The sequence below is a fragment of the Panthera tigris genome, chromosome F3 (assembly GCF_018350195.1).
Source record: "Panthera tigris isolate Pti1 chromosome F3, P.tigris_Pti1_mat1.1, whole genome shotgun sequence".
In the NCBI taxonomy this organism is placed as follows: Eukaryota; Metazoa; Chordata; class Mammalia; order Carnivora; family Felidae; genus Panthera; species Panthera tigris.
In genome coordinates, this window is record NC_056678.1 from 6752603 (window position 1) to 6770894 (window position 18292).

The following is an 18292-nucleotide window of genomic DNA, read 5'->3' on the forward strand; positions in this document are numbered from 1 at the left end:
GATCACTTTGCAATCCTACAGCATAACCTGCAAATGGTATCTTTTCTGTGAATCTCCTTCTGACTGCCTGTAAAGAGGTGTGTGCTTTTGTTTTTTTTTTTTTAATTCACCCTCATGTTGAAGGCAGGTATTTTTTGGATTATTGCTGCTAATTTTATATCTCAAAAAGATTTTAAAACTATCCCCTTTTCTCCTGTTCCTGCTGCTACCATAGTAGCCTAAGGCATCCTCATTCCTCTCTTGGAATACTGTTGTTGTCCCTTGGTTTATCCCTCCTTTTTGTTTGTTTGTTTGTTTTGTTTTTGTTTTGTTTTTGAGAGAGAGAAAAAGCGAGTGAGGGGGGGCAGAGGGGGAGAGAGAGAATCTTAATCAAGCTCCTTGCTTTGGAGATTTGGGCGGGGCGGGGGGGAGGGGGGGAGTTCCATCTCACAACTGTGAGATCATGACCTGAGCAGAAATCAAGAGTCACTTAACCAACCTAGCACCCAGGGGTCCCCATCCTTCCTATTTTTTGTGTCTTTCTGCTCAGCGGAGCCCGAGTAAACTTTTAAAATAGAAATCAGATTATATCACCCCTCCTGCCCCCCACATCAACATATTACCCAACTTATATACTCCCCCAGTAATGTTAGTTTTCCTTATTTACCCCATTTATGGGGTAATTTTTTCTTAATATTCCTTATCAGGCTTAGTAATTATTTATTAAATTGGATATTTACCCATCTGTTATGCCTTCTCCACTAGCCTGTAGCTCCATGACTCCAAGTCCCTATGCTAGGGACTGTGGGTGTAGAAATCAGTAAGTTATGGTATCATTTCTGCTTCCGATTTATTTTGTATTAAAATGTGTGCTATTCTTATTTAGAAATTCTAGTATGATATGACAGAGGCTTTCAGATTTTTTTTTAAACCACTTTATACCTGCACTGTTACTATCATTTAGTAACTGCCCACCAAGGATTTTGTTTTTTAATGAATGAATTTGGGTCTGTATGTCACAGAGTATCCACTTGCCTAATGCTTCATTATATATTTCATGTTTCATTATGTGATGCTCATAAATTGCAGTCACCCTCTTCTCTGCTTTTTTCCCCACTAACATTGATCACCATCTGTGTAGAGAGACTGAAAGTTCCCTGAGGGCAGGGATCCTTGTCTTTGTACCGTTTTCAGGGCACAGAACAAGCCCAGAATACATTTGTTGCATATTTTTGGAAGGGATGAGTGATTGAATAAATGAAGTTTCACACCCCTGATGACTGGAATTTATTCCTGTGATAAACAGTTGAGTTCAACCAACATTTATTAAGTGTCTACTGTGTACTAATCATTATGCTAGGGGCTGTAGGTGTGGAAATCAGTAAGTTATGGTATCATTTCTGCTTCTGATTTATTTTGTATTATTCTGATTTGTCTAAAAATTATAGTATGATATGACAGAGGCTTTCAGATTGAGCACTAAAGCTTGATTCTTATCAAACAGATAGGAGGGATGTTTTGTTTCACTAGTTTTGAGCACTGTGTTATTAATTACACTGGCCTTGTTCAGACATGACTGGTCCCGCCCTCTTGGAATGGCTTTGGGATCTTAGCATCTTCGATCAATCTATTTCTCATTTCTCTCTGAGGTCTAAGGTCAGATGATAACTAGAATGAGGTGCCCTGATGTTTTACTCTTCACATCTTACTTCTGATCTAATTGTGATTTGCTGACAGTGTGGAGACATGGATCCGCAAGAGCTTTGTCTAGGATCTTGCTAGAAGCAGAGACCGGAGATGCTGTGTTAGTTTCAGCAGTGATCTTCCTTTCCTTTCTTCTTTAAGATGGTGTTATTTTTGAAATATGAAACATTTTTCCAGTTCTCCATATGTTGAAGAAAATCTCTCCTAGTTCACTTTTGATGTCAAAATGAGATTTATGTACAAAATTGGGGAAATACACTTATTTTTGGTTTGAAATACACCCAGATTTTTTAAATTGTCACCTAAAGTAGGTTGTGACTTTTTTTTTAAAGAAGCAAGTTAAAAAGCCACATGCAAAAAAGATAACAATTTTTATATTCTGTTTCTATTTCTAAAATGTATAGTTGAAAATTAAATCTTAATGTGTATATTCTGTGTTCCTATTTTTGGTAACTGATTTTTCTTTTAAGTAGGAGACTTATAGATCCTGTGATCTTTCCTAAAATATATCCTTTCTATCCCCCTGAATAAAATATATTACGAACTTGGAAATAATAACTACTCCATGCCTAAATATTAGCTGCTAAGGCATTGCCTTCAAGGGAAAAGGTTTAGCTATTTAATCATCTGTGTCCCTGATAACTTTTTGGTGGTTTTTGTATCATTATCAGTATATTTTGATTAAGCCTGACTGAGTTTATATGGTTCATTACACTTTGCAGCCATCTGATTTAAATAAGTAATTGGATGTTTTTGGAGGAGGTTTGGAGGAAAAGCCCAGCAATAAAGGACACGTGTCATTGTCTTTTCAGATCTTTTTCTGCCTCTGGGTTTAACCTCTTTGGCTCGTAGAGAAATAGCGAAAATTTTATATCCCTGGTGCTTAGTACATATATTAAAGGTTTGCCTTTTTCTTTTGTAGGATGAAGTGGCACACACTCTCACTGAGAGCAGAGTGTTAAAGAACACTAGACACCCCTTTTTAACAGTAAGTGGCTGAAGGACAGATGTTATAATCATAACATTTTAAATTTAAGGGAGTTGTGCAAAGCTAAGCCATGAAAAATAACATTTTAAATAAAATTCATTTAGGTATGCCATTTTCTTTGTGGGAAGACTAGAAGTTTTGTTTCTTTGAAATTACTGCAGTGTGTGGATTAAGTTTACGATATGTATGCATTTGTAATCCATTATTTTTTTTTGAGACTTTTTTTTCCCTTCATGAATTTCACTGCCTTAAAAACAAAAACAAAAACAAAAACAAATTACTCCAGAGCAAATATACGTAGAGCACTGAGAAAATGGTAGACTTAAAAGAATTTCTTAGTGTTAAATGTAAGGATTTTGTTTCCTTTGTCTGTTGGCTTCTGATAAATATTTAAATGATCAAGCAGCATTCTCTTCAAATATGAAAGGCAGATATCTTTACTGAATATTTTTTATAGAAATTGAGACTTCTTTTAGGTATAGAGTACTCTCAGAAACACAGGAAGACTGAATACACATTAAATTAAAGGTAGGATAAGTCATGATGTATTTTCTTGACTGGACAAAGTATAAACTATGAGTTATATGCATGTTACTTGTTTTGAAAGAAACTGATTTTTTTTTTCAGTCCTGTTCTTAGATTGTAATAGAGACATAATTTGCCAAGTTTCTGTATGTTCTTGGTTCTGAAGACATGTATTAAGATTAAAAATAACAGGTAGACATACAAGAGGGAGAACATTTTAAAGATTTAGCATTATGTAAAGTAGGAATTTCCAGATATCTAGACTTACTTTGTTACGTTGCTGGGTGTATATTGTCCAGTATATTAAGATAGCTCTAAAGTTCTGCTGTCTTTATAACTTACACAATTATATGAACCAACTCTGTTGAATTCAGTCATGTTTTGTACCTAGTATGCAAATAGTGAAACTATATTAGAAGCCTGAACATAACTACTCTAGCTGTATTTTTGAGTCTTCCTCGCTCTAAGGTTACATGGGTGGGAACTTCGGGCACTAATACAGTCTCAAATAGACGGCACAGTAGATGGAGAGTTGCTCGTCAAAATTACTAAGTGTGTTTTTACTTAAAATTTTAATTTTAATTTTCCCCTAACAATATCCAATGCTGATCTAAATAGAATTTGTTTTATGTTCCTCAGAACTCTTGCTTACACACTCTTAAGGAGTAGGTAGATTCTTAAGGGCAAGAACATTTCACCCAGCAAGCTTACTGTTTCTAAGTGTTCTATTTTGGTATTGTTATAAGAATACTGGATTATAATGTAACATTTTTTCTTTTTCATTTCAAGTCCTTGAAATATTCCTTCCAGACAAAAGACCGTTTGTGTTTTGTGATGGAATATGTTAATGGGGGAGAGGTGAGTCAAGAAGTCAATCCAGCATATGCATGGTAGTATTGTCATCATTTTAAAAAATTATTTAAAATAGAAGTTATGGTGTAACCATTCTGTACTTTGCTGTAGAGATATGTGTAGCTCTTTCTCCTGTGGAGTAGATGGGAACTGAATAATTTCTAATGAAATGTAATGGTCACTTTTTTAAAACTTTTTTCATATATTAGAAAGCATACTCATATTCTTTTTCTTCCTATATTTTGTAAGTGTGAAATATTTTATCACTTGTACAAGTTTTGAAATCGTGTTATTTAATTTTGGAAACTGGAAATACAGGATTTTTAATGCTTTCTACAACGTTCTTCCTCAAGTGTTTGGTAACCTTACAAAAGATAATGTAACCAATTTTGAACTCGGTTTAACAGTACTCCATAGTCTCATCCTGGCTGAGTTTCCTCTTTATTTACATAGGAGTTAGAGTAACCTTGACCGCATTTGAAGAGATTCAAAGGGTCAGGGCACCTGGGTGGCTCTGTGGGTTAAGAATCTGGCTCCGGATTTCGGCTCAGGCCATGATCTTGTGGTTCATAGGATCAAGCCCCGTGTTGGGCCCTGCACTGATAGCATGGAACCTGCTTGGGATTCTCTCTCTCTCTCTCTCTCTCTCTCTCTCTCTCTCTCTCTCTCTCCCCCTCTCCCCCTCTCCCTCTCTCTCTCTCTCTCTCTCTGTCTCTCTGTCTCTGTCTCTCTGTCTCTGTCTCTCTGTCTCTCTCCCTCTCCCTCTCCCTCCCACCCTCCCTCCCTCCATCTCTCTGCCCCGTTCCAGCTCTCACTCTGTATTTCTCAAAATAAATAAATAAATAAATAAACGAACATTTTTTAAAATTATTAAAAAAAAAAAACAGAATTGAAAGGCTTTTGTAGTTTTGAAGACAAATGCAGTCTTAGTGGTACATTTCGCCTATTCCTTTATTCCCTGTCCTTTCTCCTCTGTATTTTTGATCAAAATCAATGTGAGGGAAAATTTCAATTTATTGGAATAGCTAACTGGAAATATTTACACTGTGGATTTTCTAAAACAAATTTAATTATTAAATAGGGAATTTGTCTCACAGACCTTAAAATAGTCTTATTTTTCCAAAATAAATGAATTAAATATCCCCTATAGAATATTTTCTCCTGTAGAATTATCTGACTTGTAGGAATTAGTTCATTGCAAAATTCATTCATTCATTTGGGAACCACATTTTAAATACCAGGCAGTGTGGGCTTATCAGAATGTGTGAAGACATCATCTTTCTATGAAGGAGCTTACATTTTATCATAGAAGTGTATTATAAATTAGAATGTATAGTGAAAGACCTAAGTGCTAATAAAGTCATATTAGAAAATCCTTTATGGGGTTTTCTAATTTAGGGCAGACCTTTAATGCTTAATGAGACTTCAGCAGGAAACTGATTTGAGAAGATTCCGCAAGCAGAGGGATCATGTGAGCAGAGTTACCAGGATGAGCACAGGGGCCAGAAGAACTTGAGTAGTTGGATGAGAAAACCCAGGCATGCGGTCACATGTTATCTGGGAAAATACAAAGAAAATGAATGTCATGGCGTTGCGCAAGATCGGTACATGGTACATGTTCATGACCAATTATTTAGTCGTGGGTAGAAAGAGAGGTATCAGAAGTGGCTTTTGGTTGGAATCAGGGAGAACTAATATAGTGAAATTACAGAGAATGTGTTGAGGGCAAGATTATAAATTTGGTTTTGAAAAGGGTTTTCCTAAGGTTCCTAGGAAATGAGTATGTGGAAATAGCATGGAAATCTCACCGAGGATAAAGACGGGGTCAGAACTATGGATACAGGATTGGGAGCCATTTGTATAAATGTTATAATTTAAATTATGAGGGTGGCTGTTTCCCATTTCATGGGAAATTAAGTTGATGAGATGTTTGTGTAGTATCTATCAAAATAAAAAGTGCTTGTATTCTTAGAGCAGTTACACTTCCAGTAATTTATCCACATACATATTCACAGATATACCACAGAATGGAATTTGGATAAATACATTCAGTGCAGCATTCATAGTACCTTTGGTAAGGAGACTGCTGTATCTGTGCAGTGGAATACTTTATATCCATTAAAAAGAACGAGGCAGCTCAATACGGGCTGATAGAGAACAAGTTCTAAGATACATTATGAAATGAAAGAAACACGGTGCAGAGTATAAAGCATGCCACCACTGTAATGATTTAACGAAGGCAGGACCATGTGTATGTGATGTGCATTTTTATAGATGCGTCGACTCTCTCTGGAATTATGCTCTCTGAAATTATACACTGGGCATTAGTGTGTACCTTTGGGAAGATAAACCGAGTGACTGGGGACCAGGTGGGAGGACTTATTTCTCAATTATGTGTTCTTCAGCAGCTTTTGTATTTGGTGCTACAGATAAACATGTATTTAAAAAAGGAAGGAGGGAAGTTAGGCAGGCAGATGGATGGATTGATAAATGACCAGGGAAGACAATATTGGGAAAATGTTAAACTCTACAAACAAAAACTTGGAGAACTACTCTTTCACAGTATCTTGTGTTTACATCTATTATAACAATTACCAGGTTGTTTTATAACTAACCTATTTACTTTTATATATTTCCTACTAGACTCTGAGCTGGTCAAATGCCAGAAACTTACTCACTACCTAGCATGAGTAGGAACCTGACAGATATTTACTGGATGGTTTGAATGAATAAATAAATGAAAAGGATAAATAAATCCTCTCCAGGAACAGGGATCAACAGGGATTTTTAAATTGGAAACTGCTGAGAAGTAGGAAGAAGAATAGAAAGTAATGTACTATGTAGTTTATTTTGGCCAAAAACTTGAAAGTGTTTCTTCAGGAGGGAGTATCTTTGAGTGTATTTATAAAATATATGTATTTTTTGAGGCTTTGTGCAAGGCACTAGGGTAGGTATGGTGCATAAAATCTGAATTAAACCTTGATCTTCCCCTCAAAGAGTTTGTAGTCATGTGGTGAAGGTACCAAGCCCACACTCAGCTTAGAGTGATAACTATCACCTGTATCAGAAATACAGATGAAGAACCACGGGACTTCACGGGAGGGAGAGGGTTTTGTGTGGTGGGGTGAGGGAAGCTTCGGAGCCTCGGGGAGGGGCGGGGGGGGGGGGGCTCGCGGCACCCACACTCTAGCATACTTCTGAGATTAATTAACTGATGATTGTCGAAACAATTTTACACACAAAAGCAGATTTTCAGACTAGCCAGATGGTTTTCTTTAGCACTGAAACTCCTACATTATAGCTCTCTTTTTTCGGAATTTCTGTTTTGAGAATGTGTTATAGATAAAGACTGAATTATTTAATGGATTGCAGCAGGTGAACTGATTCTGTATGTGCATGGATAGCAATTATAGCATTGCCATCTATATAGATACATTTGGAAAATTTGATTGTATTTATACACTTTTAGTGCAAAGAAAGTTTCTTTTTTGTAATTTCCCAGTTTTTCTCTTTTAAGTTATCAAATATACTTTTGAATACATTTTGAATGTACTTCATAAATACAAATAGTTATTTTGTTCTTGGAACTTAATGTGTTTATTTCTCTTCTTAAATTTATTGTTTCTCTGAAGGAAATCTATGTTCAGTATATCCTTATGGTGACTTATTTAATTTTGGTTTTGCTTTAGGTTCACCATGACACTTATTCTGCCCAGGGATGCTTCCTAGAAATGCAGAAAACTCAATTTCTGTAGAAAAAATACGAAACAGAGTACTTCTGTTTGGAAATAAGGTTGACACAGAGGTAAAGCAAGGGAAGCCGTAAACTCACACAGGCAGGCTGTCCATACCAATACTCACCGATGCGCTGGGAATTATCCAGTGGGGAACATCTGGGTGGTAACTAGGAGATGTGGGTAGGAGATGACCGACCTATTGGAAAGTAAGCTCTGGTAAACGTGGTGCTCATGAAACGGCAACATATTCAGACCTCTCTGTATCTCACCTGTGCCCTGAGATGGACTTCTTTAGTGGGCCTATTGAAATCATCATAACTAGCCCAGTCTTTACTTAATTTGTGTTTATTGTCTTGATTTTTCATTAGCAGTAGCATCCTTTGAGCCTGTGTTCTGGAATGTTTATCATGAAATATAAGTACAACAGTTGAGACATTCTTTTTCTTAACATTTTTGTGAATATATGAACTTCTTTCAGCCTAGTAGACGGCATGGAAATTTAGCATGTTCGTGGCCATGCTTGTTATCTTCCCTGTGTTGGCCAGTATTGTTGAAAGCACTGAATAATCCTGATTATTCAGGAAGTGGATTGTGAGAAGATATCGATTGTAAAAAATCAGCAGGTCTTTATAGGCATATCAGTACAATGGGAATCACATCATAATTGCAATTAACTTATATGAATTCAAAGTAAAAAGCTCAGCAAAGGACATCATAGAAATAGACAGTAGATAGATCAGTAGATAGAAAGATAATAGATAGATAGGAAGGATTTGATGATTCTTCCATTCTTGTTAAGTATGTTGGCAGTCACCTCAAGATGAGAAATGTAAGTTTGCTGTTCTTTTACTCCATGTTCGTTTCTACTTGCCCTCCATAGAGTTTCGTGGGATACAAACCCTAGTGCTTAAAAACACATAGTTTTCAGAAAACATTGTCATTAAGTGCATCATAACTACAGATGTTCATCTAAAGAAATTAATGGTACTTCGTTGCTGAAGGAAGAAGTGCTGAGCTTAACTATATTGAGACAGTATGTTGGGTCTCCAGTGTAGCACCTGCCTCAGGAATTTTTCAGGAATGATTTTGATTATACTTGATAAGCTATGTATGAACTTCAGAACCTATTCCATTAGAATTCATTTGCCTGTTAAATATTTAATGAGCAACTACTATTGACTGGACCTCAGCAGATACACAAATAAGGAAAAACTTGGTACTTTCTTTTAAAAGATGACTCTCTAATTGGGATTATAGACAAGAGAGTGTGTATATACCTAATAGTGTTATTATTGCCATGATAACACTGATTGCTATGGGAAACAGAGAATGGGCACTTGAATCCGTCTGGAGGAAAGAGGGAAGAGAAAAGGAGAGAATGCCAGAGAAATGCCTTGGGTGGTTGCTATGCTAAGACTTAAGTTGAACTCTAAGTTACATCAGTAACTTAGAAGGAGGGCATTCCAAACAAGGCAATAGAATGTGTAGAATGTGCAGGAATATGCAAATTCTCCCCCATCTGCCCAGCTACAACACAGGATGGGCAGTGCTAAAGCCCTGCAGAGGAAAGTCAGAAGTGTATGAACAAGTATTCAGTGTCGTATTAGGACAGATCTTCCAAGTAATTTGGGTTTTATCCTGAAGACAGTGAAGCATCGTGGAAGGATTTCTGTAAGAAAATGTTTCAGGAGGAGTACTTGGTAGCAATATGAAGCTTGGACTGAAGAAGACAGAATTGGAAACAGGGAAACTACTTCAGCTGAGACTGCATTTAGGTTTTTCGTCATCCAGTTATAAACTGTTAAGAGTCATTAATTGAGGTAATATTAGAAGGAATAAAATTCTAGGATTTAAGGACTAAACGGAAAGAGAAAAACATGGCACAGTTTTCCGCTTGTTGCTTGGGGGGACTTGTGTGGATACTGGGCTATTCAAAAAGTCAGGAAACACAGGAAGAGGAATGAGTCCCGGCATGATCATCATTTATTGGAGGAGCCTGTTGGGGCTAACAAGGAGGAAGAGTTAGGTCAGAGGTACAAATAGGCTTCATCAGCAATGCTGAAACCAAAGAAGGGAAGAAATGTCCGTTGTGAGAAAAATATGTAAAGTTAGGACATTAGTGGCCAAGAATGGTGCCTGGGGATATCAACATGAGAGGTGTTGGTGATGAGAGAAGCCTAAGGAGAATCCTGGACAGAAGGAGCCAGGCAGGAGAAGCCTGTGAAGCCAAGTATGTATAGAACAGAGTAGAGTGAATCCTGCAAGATAACAGTTGACAAATGTGCTAGGATTGGACATTGACGAGTTCCTAAGCAGAAGCATGGATTCTTCCTTTTTCTTGGGTCGATGTAAGGTGTGAACCTTGGTGACAGGATGGAACATACAAGAGTTAGTTCAGAGCTCACTGGAACAAGGCTGTGAAAGCGAACTCAGGGCACCTGTGGTAAGCAGCCGTCCAGCATCTGGAGAACATACTATGAAAGCGTTCCAGTAATATGACCAGTGACATGCTGCCAACACATCCAAGTCATCTCTTTTTGTAGCTCAGGTATTACCAGAGTTCCATAAGATTACTTAAAATCTTAAAAAATCAGACAAATAAAAGCAAAAAAACAACACTGGGATGCCTCTAGTTAGGATTCTTCCCCCAAATCTTACAGCCATATTTCTTTCCAGACCTCTGTAAATCTCTCTCCAGGCTGGAATTGGAAGTTAAGATATCTGTTAGGGGGTAAAGGACAGTCACTGTGTAGAAATGTTTGTTCACCTGATAAATTCTTCACACCCTTGTATTTTCTTTGTGTGGATACAGATGAACGGACACTGTGCTCATTGTACACTATACTAGTCTCTTTGAAAAAATTCATTTCGTTGTTTGCATATGACTTTCAGTTTCATGCCAGTCTTGAGATCTTCTCATACTTTAGGTTTTTCATTGTTTGTCTTCAGTGAACCCAAGTCTGTCGTTTCAAATTCACGTGAGGCAGAAGTGCCAACAGTGAGAAATTGTAGTTCTGCTCACTAATTTATGGAGGTGTGATTTGGGTGATTTTTAAATTAAAAGTATCATTTCATATTCATAGCGATGACTTTAAAATTTTTACTAAACTTATGTGTGTATAAATATCTTTAGTGTTAGGAGTCTGGCAAGTTAATTTCTTTGCCCACCATTTTAATTATGAATATATTATGTAGGTTATATCAGAGTTTCATTGCTTTCGTCCGATGTGTTTTCAAAAATTCCCAAGCCAAGAAAGATACATTGTAAAATTCACTTTAGCATGTAAAGTTTAAGGCAAAATAAGTTTGGGAATATTTTTAGTATATACTTTAGCATAATTTTATAATATTTCAAGGCTGGCTTCCTACAGTGAATCATTAAACCAATATATCACTGCATCTAAGGTAATAATTCAAAGCCTTCACTGGTTTAAACATCTAAGAGGCTTACTTTCATATCTAGAATCTCACTGGAGAATCTGACTGGAACTGTAGGAACCGATCAGGCATTTGCCTATTTCCACAATTCTTTTCCATGTGGTTATGGCACGGCATGGCATTTTCAAGATAATCGAACTTTGTTTTTGTTTTTAATTTTAATGTTTTATTTATATTTAAGAGAGAAACAGTGTGTGAGCAGGGAACAGGCAGAGAGAGACAGAGACAGAATCTGAAGCAGGCTCCAGGCTCCAAGCTGTCAGTACAGAGCCCAATGCGGGGCTCGAACCCACGAACTGCGAGGGTCATGACCTGAGCCGAAGTCAGACACCCAACCGACTGAGCCACCTGGGTGCCCCAGGATAACCAAACTTCTCACACAAAGGTTGGATTACCCAGAGTGAGCATTTCCAAAAAGTGAAAACAGAAGACACAATGTACGTACAATTGGAGACCTTGAAGAGAAAACACAGGGCATTGGAACACAATACCTAAACATTAAAAAGTATTATCTCCCTTCCCCCCAAAAAAGTATAATCCCCAAACACAGTATGTAGTCATTTGTGCTCTGCACCGTTCACTTAGCACGTTACTTTTAAAATTCATCAAAATGGTTGCATATATCAGTAGCTTGTTTCTTTTTATGGATTTACTCCATTACATTTTTGTATCATAATGTGCTTGTACAATCACCAGTCGATAGGCATTTGGGTTCTTTGCAGTTTGGGCTCTTATGAAAAATGTTCTTGTGAATATTTCAGTACAAAACTTTATATGGACATATATTTTTACTTGGGTAAATACCTAGGAATGCTATTTCTGTGTCCTCTGGTGTGTCCAACTTTGTAAGAAACCGCCAAATTTCATTTTACATTTCTGAGATGTTACTCAGCATCATCACCGCGCTTGGCATGGTTAGTCTTTTTAAAATTTTACCCATTTTAGTGAGTGTGGAGTGGTAGCTTGTAGTTTGAATGTGAACTTCCTGAACAACTAATAATATTGAACACCTTTTCCTCTGTTGATTTGCTATTTGGATGTCTTCTTTATTGAAGTATCTGCTAAAATATTTTTGGCCACTTTTTAATTGGGTTGTTTGTCTTTTTTAAAATTGAGTAGTCAGAATTCTTCATATATTCTAGATACAAGTGCTTTATTATATAGATGTTTTGCAAATATTTTCTCCCAGTCTGTGGTCTGCCTTTTCATTTTTTTTTAATTGGGAATTTTTCTCTCACCCTAACAAACCTCTCATGCCCCTTTACAGTCCGTGCATCCCATCACCCGCTTCCTTGTAACCACTGATACGGTTTCTTACAAGTGTCTTTTGAAGGACAAGTCTTTTAAATTAGATGAAATACATCTCATGAGGGTTTTTTTGTATATGAGTGATTTGTGCATTTTATGTTTAAAACATCTTTTCCTCACCCAAGTTAAAATTTTTTCTCCCGTGTTTTCTTCTTTTTCCTTTTTAAGTTTATTTATTTGTTTTGAGGGAGGGAGAGAGAAAGAGAGAGAGAGAAAAAATGTGCATGAGCAGGGGAGGGACAGAGAGAGAGAGGCAGAGAGGGAATCCCAAGCAGGCTGTGTGCTGTCAGCACAGGAGTCTGACAAGGGGCTTAATCTCATGAACCTCGAGGTCATGACCTGAGCCAAAACCTGGAGTCACTTGGATACTTAACTGACTGAGCTACCCACGTGCGCCACTCCTCCCCAACCCATGTTTTCTTCTAAAAGGGTTAAATGTTTTAGCACTTAAATTTAGGTCTGTGATCCATTTCAAGTTAATTTTTGTATATGGTGCTATATAAGAGTCAGAGTTGTTTGTTTGTTTTTTTTTTAACAGTTGGATATCTAACTGTTTCAGCATATTTGTTGAAAATGCCATCTTTTTCACACTAAATTACCCTGCCACCTTTGTCAAAAATCAGTTGACCGTGTACATGTGGGTTGATACCTGGGCCCCCTGTTTTGTTGCATTGATCTAGATCTATCCATTCTTATCCCTGCCACACTATCGTTAGCATTTTTACTTTAGAGTAAGTGTTAAAATTAGACAGTTTGGGTCTTTCCCTTCTGTTCTTTTAAAAAATTGTTTTTACAACCCTATTTCCTTAACATTTCCATATAAATTATAGAATAATCTTGTTGTTTCTATGTAAAGGTCTCCTGGATTTTAATTGGGATTGTGTTAAATCTGTTAATCAATTTGGAGAGAATTTATGTGTTAATAATAATGTGTTCTGATCCATGAACATGATATATCTTTCCCATTATTTAGGTTTTCTTTAATTTTTTCAGCAGTATTGTGTAGTTTCTAGTGCACAGGTCTTGAATATTTTTTGTTAAATTTACCCTGAACTGTTTTATGTTTTTGATGTTTTTATAAGTGATTGGTTTGAACTTGCAAATTTGAATTGTTTGTTGATAATATATAGAAATGCAATTGATACTTCCTCCCCTTGAATCTTGCATTCAATTGCTAAAAATATTTTTTGTAAATATGTTGAGATTCTCTGTGTAGATGATCATATCATGTGAGAATAGAGGCAGTTTTACTTATTTCTAATCTCATGCATTTTTATTCTTTTTCTTACCATCTAGGAACTCCAGGACAGTGTTATATAGCATAGTGAGAGCAGACATTCTTGCCTTATATCTGATCTTAGGGTGAAAGCATTCATATTTTCACCAAGAAATATGTTGTTAGCTGTAGGTTTTTCATAGATGCCCTTCATCAAGTTGAAGACATTTTTTTTATTCCTACTTTGCTGAGCTTTTTTTAAAAAAATCCTTATAGGATGTAATATTTTGTCAAATGATTTCTCTGTTTCTATTGTGATGGCCATATGGTTTTTTTTCTTTATTCTGCTAATATACTGAATTTTGTTGTTGAGTTTTTAATGTTAAACCAACTTTGAATTTCTTAGATAAACTCATCTTGGTTGTGAGGTATTATCCTCTTCATGTGTTGTCAGATCCAGTTTGCAAGATTTTGTTAAGAGTTTTAAATCTTTGTTCCCTTGTAATATTGTTTAGGTCCCTCCTTTTCCCTTCCCCAAGTAATGTCTCTGGGTTTGCATTTGAGATAATGTTGGCCTCTTGAAATGAATTGGGAAGCATTGCTTCCTGTTCTGTTTTCTGGTAGATTTTATCAGTGAAATTTTTGGACCAAGAGTTTTCTTTTTAAGAAGGCTTATAACAATGAATGGTGGAGGGTGGGGAGGAATACATATATATATGAAATAAAGTGCATGGATATATTGCCATGCATTTTATTTTTTCTTGAGTGGGCTTTGGTAGTTTATGTGTTTCCAATAATTTATTCCTTTCATCTAAATTTTTAAGTGTATTTGCTTAATACTGTTTTCTTTAAAAAAAATTTTTTTTGATGTTTATTTATTCTTGAGAGAGAGAGCATGAGCGGGGGAATGGCAGAACGAGAGAGGAACACAGAATCTGAAGCAGGCTTCAGGCTCTGAGTTGTCAGCACATAACCCAATGCGGGGCTGAAACTCACAGACTGTGAGATCATGACCTGAGCCAAAGTCAGATGCTTAACTGACTGAGCCACCCAGGCACCCCTGCTTAATATTGTTAATGTTTCCTGGTATTGCATCAGTGTCTGGGAGCAGTGGTTCGTGTCTCTCTTTTAATATTTCAACTTGTGTCTTCTCTCTTTATTTCTGATCATTTTTCCTAAAAGTTAATAATTTTTATTGATATTTTAAGCTGTAGTTTTTATTGATTTTTTTCTCTTATTTTGGGTTATCTATTTCATTGACTTTTGCTCTTTATTATTTCCTTCGTTCTGGTTACTGTGGGTTTAATTTGCTTTTCTTATCCTTGTTTCTAATGTGGAAACTTACAGCATTTATTTAAGCCTTTTTTCTTTTCTGATCGAAGTATTTCATGTATAAACTTCCCTGTAGAAACCAATTTTATGTTATATGTTATATGAATATTTATAGCATATTTTTAATCTTATATAGGTTTTTACATGGTTTTAATGTCTCTTATTCTTTTCCCAAATTTACTAATTTATCAAGTCATGTTTTCTTTGACCAGTGGACTATTTAAAGGTGTATGTTTTCCAAATAAGATTTGTTTATTCATTCAGAAATATTTAGAGGTGCCTGGGTGGCTCAGTTAGTTAAGCATCTAACCTCTGCTCAGGTCATGATCTCACAGTTCATGCGTTCAACCCTGCGTTGGGCTCTGTGCTGACAGCCCAGAGCCTGGAGCCTGCTTAGGATTCTTTGTCTCCCTCTCTCTGCCCCTCCCTAGCTTGTGTTCTTTCTCAAAAATGAATAAACGTTAGAAGAAAGAAAAAGAAAGAAAGAAAGAAAGAAGAAAGAAAGAAAGAAAGAAAGAAAGAAAGAAAGAAAGAAAGAAAGAAGAAAAATATTTATTGAGTGATTATTGTGTTCCAGTCTTAGGGTGCACTGGGGTGAGTAAAACAGTCATAAAATAAACCTAACAAATGTATTGTAATAGCACCGAACAGATGCTATGAGAGGGAATGGAGAACCTACTTCCTATAAATTGAGTTACCTGGCTTGAGGAACCTGCACTTAGAGTTGAGACTTGACTGCAAAAAGGATGGGGAAGCAGGTACCGGGGAAGGAGCTGCACCTCGGAGGCTGTGAAGAGAGCAGCTCTGAGATGCGACTGCAGCACGTAGCTATGCACTGATCTTTCAGCACCGATGGGTGGCTGTCGTCTTCTCGTTCTGCACCTTGAGAAGCTGCACTCTGTAGTAAGTTCTTTGTCCTATGCAGTTCATACTATGCAATTATGAAGGAGACTCATGAGTGAGATTTCTTCTTAACGGAATACTTTATACATTGACTGTCTCAAATTCATAGAAACTGTAGTTTTAGTGTAATAAATAGATGATATGCCTTAGAGACAGATGACCTAAGTTTGAACTCAGCCCTACCACTTAATAGCTATGGGACACTAGGTGAATTTTATGCCATCTCTAAGCCTTAGTTTTCTCATTTCTGTGATGCAGATAAGAATCTACCTATTTTATAAGGGGCGTTTTGAGGATTATGCATGTAAGTCACTTAGTACAGTGCCCAGCAAGTAGAGGTATTCGAAAATAATGCCTAATGTGATAATATGGGAATAGTCACTTCAACTTACTATATTTAATCGTCTGTAATATGGAGATAACATTATGTAGCTTTTATGATTGTTAGAATGCACTTGCCTGAGTGCTCAAAATGATAATGTTTATTATTTTTATTGTATTGGTATTAGATATGTTTCATAAATAGCCCAGATATTTCACATATATCCTAATAAATACAAATATTTTAAAATAATGACCTTGGGAACATTCACCTTTTTAAAAGTATATTTTATTTTCCAAATGAAGAACCTGTTAATATTTAATGTGGTAGAACTGAGCAATCTCTTCTTTATCTTGTTAATGTAGTTTCAATAAAATATTTTCATATAAATTATTTAAATTGTAATAGTATATTGGGAATTTAAAATTATTTTTTAAAGGAATTATTAATTTTTTAAAACTTGTTTTAGAGAAAGAGGGCATAAGCAAGAGGTGGGGGTGGAGAGGGAGAGAGAGAGAATCTCAAGCAGGCTCAATGCTCAGTGTGGAGCCCAACATGGGGCTCGATCCCACAACCCTGGGATGGTGACCTGAGCCGAAATTAAGAGTCAGACACTCAACCAGCTGAGCCACACAGGCATCCCTAAAAGGAAATTATTTTTTGTACTTTTCGCATTATTAAGTATTTTCATTATTTGACTTTTAATCACCGAAAATTTTCTTAACTTGTCTTGCATTACTTCTTTAAAACTTGCCCATTTAGGAGCACTTGGATGGCTCAGTTGGTTGAGCATCTGACTTCGGCTCAGATAATGATCTCACAGTTCGTGGGTTCGAGCTCCGTGTCAGACTCTGTGCTGACAGCTCAGAGCCTGGAGCCGGCTTTGGATTCTGTGTCTCCTTCTGCCCCTCCCCCACTCACACTCGGTCTCTCCCAAAAGTAAATAAGCATTTTAAAAAATTTAAAAATTGCCAGTTGACAGGCTATTTTTTCAGATATCAGGCACCTACTTGGTGATCTAGAATTCATATATTTTCCTACTTGTAAGAAGAGGCCAAGAGGTAGAGGCTGTAGGGCTTGAGGCATTTAACTGATAATTTATGGCTAACACGGCTGCCACCAACCAAGTGTTTCAGTGTCCAGCAACTTTGACCTTAGATCCCTTTCATTTTTTCTGTAACATCATAAAGGTTTAATTTGTATTTCAAGAAATTTTAATTTAACTAGGCTATTAAAATACAGCATTTTTTGTTCTTCTGTCTATATCACAATCGTTTCTGAAAGAACTTTCCTTGAAAACTAATGCAGACTCTGGAGTTAGCCTGTGAAGAGGGTAGACACAGTCTAGAAGATAATTCTATGAATTGCCTGTTAAATGTAAGAATGCTTGCATTCAGAGTATCCTTCCATTCAAAGTACTTGAATACTAAGTATTCAGGTGTTTGTTTTATAATGTAATTAATACTGTTCCGGTTTTATATGTAGTATTTGCTGTGGACTGAGTATTTGTGTCCCCCTCACCACAGAACTCATGTGTTGAAACCTAGCCCCCAAGGTGATGATATTAGGAGGTGGGGTCTTTGGAAGGTGATTAGTCATGAGCATGGAACCCTCATGAGTAGGATTAGTGTACTCATAAAAGAGACTCCAGAGAGTTTCCTCGCCCCTCCCACCATGTGAGGATACAGCGGAAGTTCTCACCTGACCCCCAGTCTGCCAGTGCCTTGATCTTGGACTCACCAGAACTGTGAGAATAAATTTCTCTTGTTTACAAGCGACCCCCAGTCTGTGGCATTTTGTTACGGCAGTCTAAACAGACTTAAGACAGCTTCAGTCATCCAGTAGTTTCCCTGCAGGTGGGCCAGAGCCATTCTCTTCATCTTGTCTTTTCGTAAACCCAGGGGAGGTGTTAATCTGTACGTCGCACAGACTGGCATTTCTTGTTGCTTGCTTACTTACTGTCTTTAGGATATTTAAGTTTCAGCTTC

General features: G+C 36.7%; 1 protein-coding gene across 7 annotated transcripts in view; it reads left to right on the forward strand.

Annotated features, from left to right (window-relative positions):
- Window positions 1–18292, forward strand: part of AKT3 (AKT serine/threonine kinase 3) — a 304267-nt gene that overhangs the window by 208281 nt on the left and 77694 nt on the right. For all 7 annotated transcript variants that reach the window (XM_042976947.1, XM_007076970.3, XM_042976948.1 and 4 more), the window contains 2 exons: window positions 2606–2671; window positions 3986–4054. In XM_042976947.1, the coding sequence (XP_042832881.1) occupies window positions 2606–2671; window positions 3986–4054 (135 nt within the window). The remainder of the gene's footprint in view (window positions 1–2605; window positions 2672–3985; window positions 4055–18292) is intronic.